This window comes from Sapajus apella, unplaced genomic scaffold (genome assembly GCF_009761245.1).
Source record: "Sapajus apella isolate SASKATOON/1434 unplaced genomic scaffold, GSC_monkey_1.0 scaffold8, whole genome shotgun sequence".
NCBI lineage: Eukaryota > Metazoa > Chordata > Mammalia > Primates > Cebidae > Sapajus > Sapajus apella.
In genome coordinates, this window is record NW_022436948.1 from 2,911,369 (window position 1) to 2,924,568 (window position 13,200).

The following is a 13,200-nucleotide window of genomic DNA, read 5'->3' on the forward strand; positions in this document are numbered from 1 at the left end:
GTGGTGTGTGATTGTGGTGTCTGATTTGCGTGTGGTGTGTGGGGGGTATGTTGTGTGTGTGTGGTGTGTGTGGCTGTGTGTGTGTGTGTGTGGTGTGTGGGTGGGTGGTGTGTGATGTGTGTGTGTAGTGTCTATGATGTGTGGGGGGTGTGTGTGTATGTATGTGTGATCCTCCTGGCCTTCCTCTGGGATGTGCCCTGTTGGCTGTCACCTCGTGCTCTGGTATTTTCCAGTGCTCCTCTCTGCTGGCTCTTGTTTTGTCTCCCAGGCCATGGCCACTATTTCAAACCACTTGCTGACCTGGGTTTATCATGACATGTTGCATTTTCCCAGAATGCAGAGTTGGCTCCTGGCATGTTCCCTTTGCTTCCCCCTGAAATCCCTGTGGGCCCTGCAGGTCAGACGCGATTCTGCCTTGCCATCTCTTTTGTGGCAAACACTCAAAGGGTCATACATGGGACATTGCTGTGACTTGGCCTCTGTGAGTTCTCAGTGGCATAGCCTCCCTAGCCATATGGTTTCAGGCTATTCCTAGTTTACCTACCTTTTTAATGAAGACCCTGTTTTTAACTCTCCAAATCTAGGAACTTCCAGCATATGGTGGCCAGGCACACCAGCTGACCTTGGAGGCCCCTCGAGGTGGTAGGTGCTGCCAGCAAGATGACTGGATTGTGTTTACTGTAGTGGTCATAGCTTTTCAACCTTGACAGCCATACCTTCCGGGTAATTTTCCCCGTTCCTGTCGGCCTCTCAGGTGTCTGCTAGAAGTGGCCACTTGACAGAACTGTGTGCAGCGTGGGCTCTGTCAGCCAAGGCTGGGGCAGTTAAGTGCAGTCAGCTGGTGGCATGCCCCGCCAGGGTCCTGTCTGTTTCTTCTCTGTGTATTTCTCCTTAGTCATTCAGCCATGGGATGACATGTGTCAGGAACATCCCCATCGTCAGCACCTCAGTCCATTTCCTTTCCCTCCAGCCACTGGTCACCCAGGCTTGCTCTCCCAGGGCCTGGTGTGGGCAGGAACTGTGCTGTGCCCAGACCCTGGGATGGTGGCGGGGGGACCCTGAGCGCTGTCCTGGCACTGAGCCACACGTGGAGGACCCAAAGACTCCTTTTTGTGGCTCTTCTTTCTTGCTGCCACAGGACCCCAGCGTTTCCATTCTCCTTGACACTTGGTAACACTTGGCAACTGCAAGTATTGTTTTTTATTAGACTTAGGCCAGGCTATCTTTCTCCCTCACTGCTCATGCTTCCTAGGATTTTACCAGTCCTTGCTGAGTAGGCTGTGAAAGGCCTTTTCACATCTACACTAACTGTTCCTCAAGTCAGACCTGCTGGAGGTGTTATTGAAGGGGATGTCCGAAGGCCCAGAGTTTAAGGTGGTTCTTCACCTGGAGTGAGGAGAGAGGCCTCCAGGGAGGGAGCTACCCACATTCCTGAATGGTCACTTGGTTCTTAGGCTAACGCTGTGCCCAAATTTGCGGTTGGCGTGCAGTGTCTATGAAGAGAACACCTCTGCTTTTACCAAGCTGAGGTAACTGACACAGTTCAGTTTACTGTCAGGGGCCAGAGAATATTTGGCATGTGTGGGAGAATAGTGGCTCAGCAAGGTTGTCTCATCCAGGTGCACGGTGAAGGGTACAGAAATGTCTCTTGGAGTTTGGGCTCTCTATGGTCCCTGTTTTTTGAAGTTACTATTGGTTTATCCCCACCCAGCATCTCCCCCAGACGTCACCAGTAGCGTGGCATCAGTGAGAGTACGGCTTGTGGGAAGTTTCGGGTTCTTTGTGCAGCTGACTTCAGAAGCAGCTGTGAGCACTGCAGGAAAATCAGCTCAGCTTTGTGGGCAAATCAGGGTGATGGTATTGTCCCATCTCTCTGTGGAGTAGCCATGTGGCTGAGTCTGTGGATCAGAGCCACCCACAAGCTCCTGTTTTCCAAAGAATTCATCTGGGATGGTCACAGTGCAGATTGTATTTTTCAAAGATGCTTCTAGAAGTGTTTCCACAAAATGTCTTAAGACAATAGCAGGCTTTAGAACTAAGTGTGGAGAGGACTCTGTAAAGCTTGTACCACACTTTGCTCACTGGTAGCTTTGTTTGTCTCTCTCCCATTTCCTCTAAACTTCTGGAGAGCATCGAGTCTAGGACAGAGAAAGTGCTCAGTAAATGTTACCTGATGAGTGAGAGCAAATCCTCATTTTCTGGGTGTGGTTCTACCTTGTTTGTTATTAAAAGTCCTACTGAATGTTACTGTGCGTTTTGGTGGCCTGATTCCTTTTTCGCGTAAGCATTGGCTGCAAGGAAATCTTCAAACAGGATGGGGTTTCTAAACAATTTCCAGTCACAGCTTTAGTAATTCTAGGTAGGAAAGTTATCTTTAGGGATCTTGTAAGATAATTGTAAGGCATTGCATAACAGTTAATTGTCCTGGTGAAGGAAGTATGTTTTTCAAGACAAACTATCTAGATAGTGTTCAAATTCCTAAGTTTAGAGTTCTCATCATTTCCAGATATTAACAAAACTCAATATCTGAAAGTCATTTGGGGCCTGTGAACTAATGTGTATTCTTTCCAGGTGGCATAGCTTTCAGCTACAACATGCTTACCAGCCACTGAATTGGTCTCTGTTGAGTTATAGATTGGTAGATGGTGCTGTGAACATTAGCTCTTCTGAAAGGCAGTTTTGGATTTTACCCTGTCTAGTTTGGGTCGTTCTGTGTACACTTGAAAAAACTCACATAACTAAGTAATTTGCTTATCTGGCCTCTTCAATAAGGAAAAAGCAAACAACCAAACACACAAATTGGCAAAAGAGAAAATCAGGCAATTTAGAGAATTAAACACACATGAGCTTCATAAACATGGAAAGATTCTTGTTCTCCATAGTAACCAGGGAAATGCAAATTATAACCCTAATAAGATGCCTTTTCAGTGCCTCTCATTGAAAAAAATCCCAGTCTGATGATGACAAGCTTCCAACTGGACATGAAGCCACAGTGAAGCTTATACCTGTCCACGTGCTGCTGGAGGGTACATGGAGCCCGCCAATCTGGTCTGTGGAGGTTGTGTATGCACATGCCGAGGTCAGAGAGTCCCCTCTGCATGTGCACTCCAGAGAACGTTTTACATAGGCTACCAGGACGCTTGTACAGAAAATGGTATAGCCGTGGTGTTTGTAATCACACAAACTAGGAAATTACCTAAATGTCTCTAAGCTGGAGAATAGATAAAGAAATTGTGATGAGTTAAAAGGTTGGCATCTAGATTATAGCTGTACAAATCAGCAGAAACAGACCTCCCCATGGTGTGGAAGATTGCATGCAGTATGCTGCTGTTGATGCAGACATGCAGAGAAAAAAGATTTCATACCTTTAGTATTAGAAATGCTTGGCTAGTTTAAATATCATAGTAGCTAGTGCTTACACTTCCTTGAAGTACTCCTTTGAGTAGCACTCACAACTCTGGATATTCAACTCTGGTTATAGAGTTTCTTTCTTAACCAGGGAGGTGGGTATTGTATTATTCTTTATATCTTTTTGTATGTCTTCACTGTAACATAATAGATACAAATTAACATACAGATATTTGAGGATTACATGATACAGATCACAGGTTTTTACCTTCTAACTTGACTGAGGGAAGAAGCACAGAATCTGAAGTATGGTAAGTCATTAGTTACTGTACTCTGTCTAATGAAAAATTGGTAGGCCTCTTAAGTTTCTGTCAAGAATAATTTGGTCTGAAAATACTGTATTGCTGTGCTAATTGCTTTCTCAAATTACATGCAGTCTTTTGTAAGAATTTTATTACTTATTGTACTTTAGAATTACTTTATGGTGCTAATTTGGCTACCTTAGATTTTGGTAGTTTAGCATGACTGTCTTGTTTCTGGCCAGTGAACTTCACAGATACTCTTTTTCTTGTTTATTTTTATTGCTAGTTTGTTTGGAAGTACTGGATGTGTTTATTCTGTTACTTGTAGGTTACAAGTTATATTTTCTTTTAAGATGAAGAATAAGGTAGTGAAGTTATGTCACATTTACTTTTAGTGACTCCGCTGTGCTGGTCTCTGGAGGAGTGATTTTCTGGCTTTTCACACCTTGAGCTTGTTTAGCCCTGAGACCTTGTATATTTAGGTAAAGAGAACTTGCTTTTTATTGAAGATGAGTTACTCGTGTTGCTTATGTAGCATTTCGAGTTCACCAATACCATTATTTTAGGCATGTTTTCAGTCCTTTTTATTCTAAATGTCAGATGCATCTTAGATGTTCAAAACTGCAGAGACTGGGAAGTTGCTCTTTTGGAGCTCATTAGCCCCATTTATGACAGAATTTCTGCTGAGGTTTTGGTAGGAAGCAGAATTTGCCTACTTTTTTTTTTTGTCATTGGAAGAAAAGTCTAACAGTTAGAACACTAGTTTGAGAAGTGACTTTTTTTTCTTTTTTTTTTTTTTGAGACGAAGTCCCACTTTATTGCCCAGGCTGGAGTGCAGTGGCGCCATCTTGGCTCACTGCAACCTCTGCATCCCAGGCTCAAGCCATTCTCCGGCCTCAGCCTCCTGAGTAGCTGGGACTATAGGTGTGCGCCACCACACCCAGCTAATTTTTGCATTTTTCGTAGGGACAGGGTTTTACCATGTTGGCCAGGCTGGTCTTGAACTCCTGACCTCAAGTGATCTGCCCACTTTGGCCTCCCAAAGTGTTGGGATTATAGGCGTGAGCCACAGTGCCTGGCCGAGAAATGACATTTAATATTTCAGTACTAGAAGAGTAAATTGAATGGGCAGTCTCTTGAGATAATTGGAAACTTGATAGACTATTTACAGATACTTTTGGTCAGAATAGAAATATTTGACAAAATATTTGCATAAGAAACAGAGCCTTTAGGGTTTATTTTTTGCTAATTCTTGTGTGACCTAGAAGTCTTTGGTCTTGTGTGAGATGAATCTTGGCAGCAACGTGAGGTCTTAGGTGGCAACGTGGTTGTTGCAAGTATATGTGTTTCATTTTAGCTTAAGGATAACTGATTTTGACCAAATATAAAAATTTAAAGATACCTGCCAACTTGGGAGTTATTTTTGCCACCTTCAGTCTACATGGCAGTCAGCAAAGAATTTCAACTGACCGTCTTTTCAGAAGGCTGCCTGTATTACAGTCGTAACCAGGTGCCAGCTTTGCTTTCTAAGACGTGCAGAAGATTGGTTTTTCTTATTTTCAGCTGTAAGGCAGAGGTCAGCAAACGTTTTCTGTAAATTGTCAGACAGAAAATATTTTAGCTCTTTGGGTCATATGACCTCTGTTGCAGTGACTCAGTCCTGCTGTTACTGCCTGCGTGAAAGCAGCCGTGGGCGATATGTATTTAATGCTAAGGAATTGCAACTCTCTCTGCGTTTGTGCTCTGGAGCAGGAACTTTTCTCTCCTTGGAACACTGGGCTCGACATCTCACTAAAGTCTAGTTAAGGTGCTAAATTTTCCTCATGAACACTACATTTGAGTTGCACTTAATACTTCATTAAATAGGTTACTAGTGAGTAACTTGAATACGTGTAAAAATTGTCACTGAGACTTGAAAGGACTTGCAGTGTGGCTTATTCTGTAGCCCGCTGGGAGGCTGAGGGCCCTGTTTTGAGAACTGAGAACCCCTGCTCTGGAGGGTGCCTGCGTAGCTCTGTCTTCTCTGGCTCCATAGCACTGCCAGGGGCTTTGAAAGTGCCCATGGTTGGCCAGGAGCGGTAGCTCACACCTGCAATCCCAGCACTTTGGTAGGCTGAGGTGGGCAGATCACCTGAGGTCAGGAGTTTGAGACCCGCCTGGCCAACATGGTGAAACCCATCTCTACTAAAAAAATAAAAAAATTAGCTGGGTGTCATGGTATATGCCTGTAGTTCCAGCTACTCAGGAGGCTGAGAAAGGAGAAGTGCTGGAACCTGAGAGGCAGAGGTTGCAGTGAGCCAAGATCATACCACTGTACTCCAGCCTGCGTGGTAGAGCAAGATTCTGTCTGGGGAAAAAAAAAAAACAAAAAACGAAAAAAGAAAGGGCCCATGGTCATATGAGAGAGAATGAAGACCTTGGCTTTTATATATTTTGATCTTTAATCACTGGGAGTTGATTCACTTTTCAGTAAATAAACTGAGTCCTTATTGTGTCCTGTCTTACTATACTAGTTTGTGAGATGATAAAGACAAGGCATGGAGCTTGCTTTTGACAAACTAAGTTTAGTGGGGAAACCAGATATTTTAATAGAAAACTATAATAGAAATTTTCTGTGGCATGCATGTATTGCATGTGTTGCATGTACCATAGTGTCTTTAGTTAGTCCATTAATAATGGACTTGGTCAGTATTACTGATTTTCCTTTTGCCTTAGGTTCCAGTATGTCTTGGTATGGCACTGTTAACCAGTTCCATCTTTATTTAAAATTTTGGGCTGGGCATAGTTGCTCATGCCTGTAATCCCAGCACTTTGGGAGGCCAACTTGGGAAAATTGCCTGAGGCCAGGAATTCAAGACCAGGCTTGCCAAGATGGCAAAACCTCATCTCTACAAAAAATGAAAAAATTAGCTGGATGTGGTGGCACATGCCTGTAGTCCCAACTACTCAGGAGGCTGAGGCAGGAGGATTGCTTGAGCCTAGGAATTGTAGGTAACAGTGAACAATGACTGTGCCACTGTACTCTGGCCTGGGTGACAAAGTAAGACCTTAGTTCTAGAAAAAAAAAAAATTAAAAAATTAAAGTTTTCTTGTAAGGGCATTTTTTATATTACTTTTATGTTTTAAAATATTGAATTACCGTGTTAAAAAATATGGGCTACTGAGCATTTTGATACTCCCTTCAATTTGCACCCAAAGCAAGTGCCTTACTCTCCTCATCCTAGCCGGCGATGCTAGTTCAGTATTTATTTGATAGCGTGTGTAGTGGAGGTGGCAGAAGGTAGGTTGTGGGGGATCTGGACTCTTATCTTTTCCCAAGGAGAATTATGTTTGTCCTAGCTGGTCATCAGCTTTGCCTGACTCATACCTGAGCTCTGGCTCCCTGAATGTGGTCTGTAGCCAGAGCTATGCCTCATTCCTCTGCCTTGCGGCTCTCCCTCTTTCTGCCTCATACCTGACCTTGAAGGGTTTTCATGCACACTTTGGTGCTTCCCTTGTTCTGAAAATCTCCTTTCAAGGTATCTTCTTCCCTTCCTTTCCACCCTGGTGACCCTGGACTCTGTGGTTTTACTTCTCAAGCCGATCATCCACAGGTTTCTGATGGAGGGCCAGCTGCTAGGTGCTGTGTGACTGTAGGTTCAAGCCCTACAGGGTGTGGGGTGTCCCCTATTACTATGCCGAGGCCCTATGAGCAGAGACAGGTGAGGCCCTGAACATCCAGGAGCGTCTGTATTTATTGGGTATAGGTTAGGGGGCAGGGTAGTGAGTGAGGTCATCTTAAGAATAGTGATAGGGTCAAGACAGTCATGTGGGCGATAAGCAAAGGGTCCACCCCCATTAGATCATGGAGGCAAGGAGGTGGGCCATGCACAGTGAAGAGGGTGCAGTGTGCAATATCTCTTATCTAGGGACAGGCTACTTCTGAGGAATTCTAAAGGAGGATGCTTTAAGCAGCAACAGAGCTGACAAGTTCTATAGCCACCTGCTGGCAGCTTCCAGTGATTTCTGTAGGAGGATGCTCTTAGCACAGTAGCTAGAGAGCTGACAAGTTATACAGTCACCAAATTGCGATTATACCAGAGGGGTTTTAAGCCTTCGGACGCTCGTGGGATTGCAGGTCTGAGGGCAGCCTTCCACAAGAACGGGACACAAGGTACTACAACTCCTTTTTCAGGAGGAGTGGCTCTTGCCCTAAGCCTGCCATACAGCTGGTATCTTTACGATACTGAGCACTGCTTCCTGGGCCATAAATTCTTGTCCTGGTATAACTGTTTTTCCCTTAAATCATGCTCTGCACTGTGTCTGCTCTAGACATTCCTCCGACTATAAGTAAGATAAGATTATATATATATATATATATATATATATATATATAGCTGCTTATGCCTTAATTTATGCTCTGTACCGTGTCTGCTCTAGGCATTCCTCCCACTATGAACGAAGATATAAATAACTGAGTGATAAGATATTCTTCAGGCACTAATTGTTCTGACTATAAACTAATACATGATTATATATAAAGGATTATATAAAGGAAATAACTGAGTAGTAACACTATAAACTAAGATATTCCTCAGGCACTAATTGTGCCGGGGATCTGCTTAGCTCTCCTTCCTCGGTGTCTAGATGGAGGTTTACCCACATGTGGCCTTGCCTAAACCTCAATATATTTGCCCTCTTTATCTAAAAAAGCTTCTCTTTTTTTTTTTTTTTTTTGAGACAAGATTCTGCTCTGTCACCCAGGCTAGAGCACAGTGGCACCATTATGGCTCACTGCAGCCTTGACCTTCCTGGGCTCAAGTGATTCTCTTGCCTCAGCCTTCTGAGTAGCTGAGACTACAAGCATGTGCCACCATGCCTGTCTATGTTTTTTTTGTTGTTGTTTGTTTTTTGTTAAAGAGATGGGATCTCGTTGTGTTGCCCAAGCTGGTCTTGAACTCCTGGGCTGAAGCAATCCTCCTATGTTGGCCTCCCAAAATGCTGGGATGAGCCACCTCTCTTCTTTCAAGGGGCCACTTCTCTTCAGTTTCTGCCTGCCTTTGGCTGCCTTCTGATCCCCTTAAATAGGTTCCTATATTTTGTTCAGAATTTGATTCTTACTGGTGGGAGAGTTAGTCCAATGCAAGTTACTCTGCCATTGAGGCAGCTTTTCTTGCTGGAATAAGTATTTAAGGCTGTGTGTGTGTGTGTGCGTGTGTGTGTGTGTGTGTGTGTGTGTGTGTGTGTGTGTGTGTATTCCAGTAGCTTTACAAGTTTTATTTTCGTATAGTCATTCTTGTTCAGTTGCCCAATTTTCCTCATAATTTCTTTGACTTATTTTTATAGAGGTGTACTTTTAATTTTCTAAATGTTGTTTAGAGTTTTAAAGCTTACTTTAAAAATTGATTTTTTTTTAAATTGATTTTTTAACTTAATTGTGTAGTGGATCAGAGAATCAGCTTAATGTATTAAATGCTGTAAGAGATATCTTAAAATCTACCATTATTGTAGACTGGAGAGCTTTTTCTTGTAGTTTTTCAGTTTGTGCCTTTATGTATTTTTGAGGCTATATTACTAGGTACATGCAAGTTTAAAATGCTACCCTCCTGATGAACTGAACTTTTCAGCATTAAATATTTAGCCTCTTAATTTTTAAAGGTGCTTTCCCTTCTTTTCTTTCTTTGATTATTATTTATTTTTAATTACTATTTTTGAGATGTGGTCTTGCTCTGTCACCCAGGCTGGAGTGTGCTGGCACTTTCACAGCTCACTGCAGCCTTGACCTCCTGGGCTCAAGTGATCCTCCCACCTCAGTCGCTCCAGTAGCTGGGACCACAGGTGCACGCCACCACACTCAGCTAGCTTTTGTATTGTTTTGCAGAGATGGGGTCTTGTCATGTTGCCCAGGCTGGTCTCCTACTCCTGGGCTCAAGCTATCCGCCTGCCTCGGCCTCTGAAAGCGTTGTGATTATAGGCATGAGCCACTGCACCCAGTCTATATTCTTTTCTGTTAATGTAGCGACCTCAGCCTTCTCTTTCTTCTTTTTCATTAGTATTCATTTGATATATCTTTTCCCATTCATTTACTTTCAACCTTTCCACAAACAGTTTTTATTTTTTTCTGAGACAGAGTCATACTCTGTTGCCCAGGCTGGAGTGTAGTGGCACGATCTTGCTTCACTACAACCTCTGCCTCCTGCTTTCAAGAGATTCTCCTGCCTCAACTTCCCTAGTAGCTGGGACTACAGGTGCACGTTACCACACCTGGCTATTTTTTCCATATTTTTAGTAGAGACAGGGTTTTGCCATATTGGCCAGGCTGGTCTTGAACTCCTGGCCTCAAGCTATCTGCCTGCCTTGGCCTCCCAAAGTGCTGGGATTACAGATGTGAGCCACCACACCCAGCCCCTTTCTGCAAACTTTTGTTTCAGATGTGTTTCTTTGAAATAGTCCATGGTTGCATTTTGTTTTTCCTATAACAATCTATAACCTATGCCTTTTAATAGGAATATCCTGTTCATTAACATTTGTGATTAATGAAATAATTGGATTTATTCTGTCCTATTTTTTTATTATGATTTTTTCTGAGTTACCTATCCCTCCCTACCTCCCTTTCTCCCTCACTCCATTCCTCCCTCTCTCCCTCCTTCCCTCCTTCCCTTCCTTCCACCCTCTTTCTTCCTTCTCTTTCTCCTTCGTCCTTTCTCTTTTCATTCCTTTTCTATTCTTTCTTTCAACAGGGTCTTTCTCTTTTATCTTTCGTTCAAAGTCACTAAGATCTTTTTTGAGTTCATTTTATTCTTCTAGTGTCTTGAAAGTTTACCTTTATTTCTTTCAGTAATAGCCCCTTTTTTAAAGCATGCTTTGATGTATTTGGTATACTTGAAAGTAATTAATGTCTTTCTCACCTGAACAGTAAAGGATCTTAGAATGTTCTAATACTTACATCCTGGATTATATGCACTCATGGACTGTATCTTATTTTGAAAAGTTTCAAAAATCCCATAGAGATTTTAATACTGCTTTTACCGCCAATGTTTACTTCTGTTCACCCACATCTCTCTTTACTTACCTTCTCTTTGTATCTCAGAATATTCTTCTGATGTCATTTTCCTTTTTCCATAGTCTGTCCTTCAAATTCTATCAGTTCAGATCTGTTTGTTTAAAATGCCTGAGATTTCCTTTGACAATATTTTTACTTTACCTCTTTTGATGAAAATCTTTTTGCCAAGTTTACAATTTAAGTTTATTATTATTGTCTCATTATGCTTGGTAAATATAGAGAGGCTAGCTTTTGGCGTAATTACTCTTTTATAGGTAGTATGTCCTTTCTCTCTGGCTGCTTTATAAAATTGTCTTTAATTTTCTAAAGTTTGGTTGTGATATATGTAGATTTGTATTTATTTTTGTTTCTCTTTCTTGAGTTTTTTTGTGCCTCCTGAATCTGAGGATTTATATTTACTCATTTCTGGAAAACATTTTTGAAGTTTTTTTTTCCTTCATTCTTTCTGTTCTTTCTTTGTGGACCCTATTTGGAAGAATGTTGAACTTTTCACTTTTGCCTCCTTGTGCTTTAACTTCTCTTTCATCTAGTTTTCTTTCTTGCTATAGTTTCTTGAGCTCTGTTTTCTGTTTAGTATTTATCCTTTTCCATGTGTCTAATTATCCTTGAGTTTTACATTTTCATTATTGTTTTTGTTTTTGTAAATTCTGCTGTTATTTTTGACTTGGCCGGTCATTCGTAGTAGTAGTAGTCCTAGCTTCTTGATTATGTTTTTAATTTCTTTTAAAATTATCCCCACCTATTAAACATATCAGTTTTTCTATTCTTCAGTTAATACTTCTAGCATCTGAAAAATGTTTGATTCTCTCCCTGTTATTGGTTCTTTGTGCTGGCTGTTACTTACCTGGTCTTGTTTTTGTCATGTGTTTTATTATGATTTTTGTTCTGCACTCTCATTTGTTAGTACTGTATTTGTGGGAATTCTTTGAAGACCAGGTTGAGGATCCTTTCCTTTAATGTCCAGGAAGCTGAGGGAGCTTCTATCCCGGGTCTGTTTTATATTAAGCGTACTGGCCTGGGGTTTTTCAGGCCTACCAAAAATGTGAATTGCTGCTAAGCTTGTAAGTTTACTCTGCAGGGCCTGTGAACTGAATGCCCGTGTCTCTCTGAGGCTTTTCCCTCTGTCCCTGCATGAAGCCACTCTAACTGAAGCTCCAGTCTTCTGGAATCTTAGTATCTTTTGCACTTCCCTCTCAGATTTTGTGCTCTTACTTTGTTCCTGATCAGAGATGTTTTTCTTTCATTTCTTACAAACTCATTCATTATTTCAAAGGCTTTGAGAAAACTATTTGTCTAGCCTTTTTATTTCTCTGCAGTGTAAAGTGTTTGGGATCTCTGTATCTTGCAGTATTTGCAGAAACCAAAGTCCTGAGGTTTCTGACTTTCATCAGACTCTGCATTGCCAGCCGTGGTTCAACCCTGAAACAGCTTGTAAAGTCCTTTTCTACTCAGTAAACTGCTCTGTCGGTTGTGAGGGATGGTTGCGTTGTAGGACTCTTCATTTCTCGTACTGTGATTATGCAGTCCTGTGGCCTGACCTGGCTACCTGGATGTCATGTGTAATGTTCATTGAATGAAAACTTATCGTTAGGTTTTAGATGGCTGAATTGAACTTTGAGAGTACAATACTCTTATACATTTCGGGTTACCTGTATATTAATGCAGGATTGGTAATAAAAGAGATAAATGAATAAATATGGGTTGTGAGGTTTCCCATGGGATCCTCTCTACATTTGAGACTCTTGATTATGTGAGCCTATGAAGGGCAGTATTATGTGACATCATTGCTGAAGTTTCCCTTTTTTCTGTAGTCTCTCATAGACATGTTATATTACAATGCTCATTATCCAGATTGTAAAATAAGACATCTAAAATGTGAGGGAAGCTCTAAATATGTTAAGGTCCTCTTAACTAGGAGATATGTTTAGGGTGAAATGTAATGTGGATGGAGCATTCCAACACCTTTTTCTTTTACATTTCAGGCTAATGCTGATGTCCCTGTACAATGTGAGCATCAATTTGAAAGGCTTGAAATATATCAGCGAGAGTCCAGGATTCATCCCTTTGCTGTGGTGGCTTTTGAGCGGTAAGAGGAGTGGTTATCTGTACAGCTGCTAATACAGTTTATGCAGTAGTCCTCCCTTATCCATAGGAGATATGTTTCAGGTTTCCTAGCAGATGCCAGAAACCAGAGATAGCACCAAACCCTCTATATAACTATGTTTTTTAAAATTCATACATCTGTATGATAAAGTTTAATTTATAATTAGACATAGAGATTATAAACAACTAATAATAAAACAGAACAATTATAATAATAAGCCAGCACTGCTATTCTTGTGCTTTAGGCCCATCATGAAGTAAAATAAGAGTTACTTGAACACCAGTGCTGTGGTTCTACAGCAGTTGACCTGATAACCTAGAGAGCTACTGAGTGACCTAAAGGGCACATAGCATATGTACGGTGGTTATGCTGGACAAAGGAATGATTCATGTCCCTGATGGGAC

The 13,200-nt window shown here is 41.7% G+C and overlaps 1 protein-coding gene across 2 annotated transcripts in view; it reads left to right on the plus strand.

The window, feature by feature from the left end:
* The window catches only part of HSF2BP (heat shock transcription factor 2 binding protein), a 109,154-nt gene that overhangs the window by 61,364 nt on the left and 34,590 nt on the right, over positions 1-13,200 (plus strand). For both annotated transcript variants that reach the window (XM_032276757.1, XM_032276756.1), the window contains exon 7: positions 12,675-12,778. In XM_032276757.1, the coding sequence (XP_032132648.1) occupies positions 12,675-12,778 (104 nt within the window). The remainder of the gene's footprint in view (positions 1-12,674; positions 12,779-13,200) is intronic.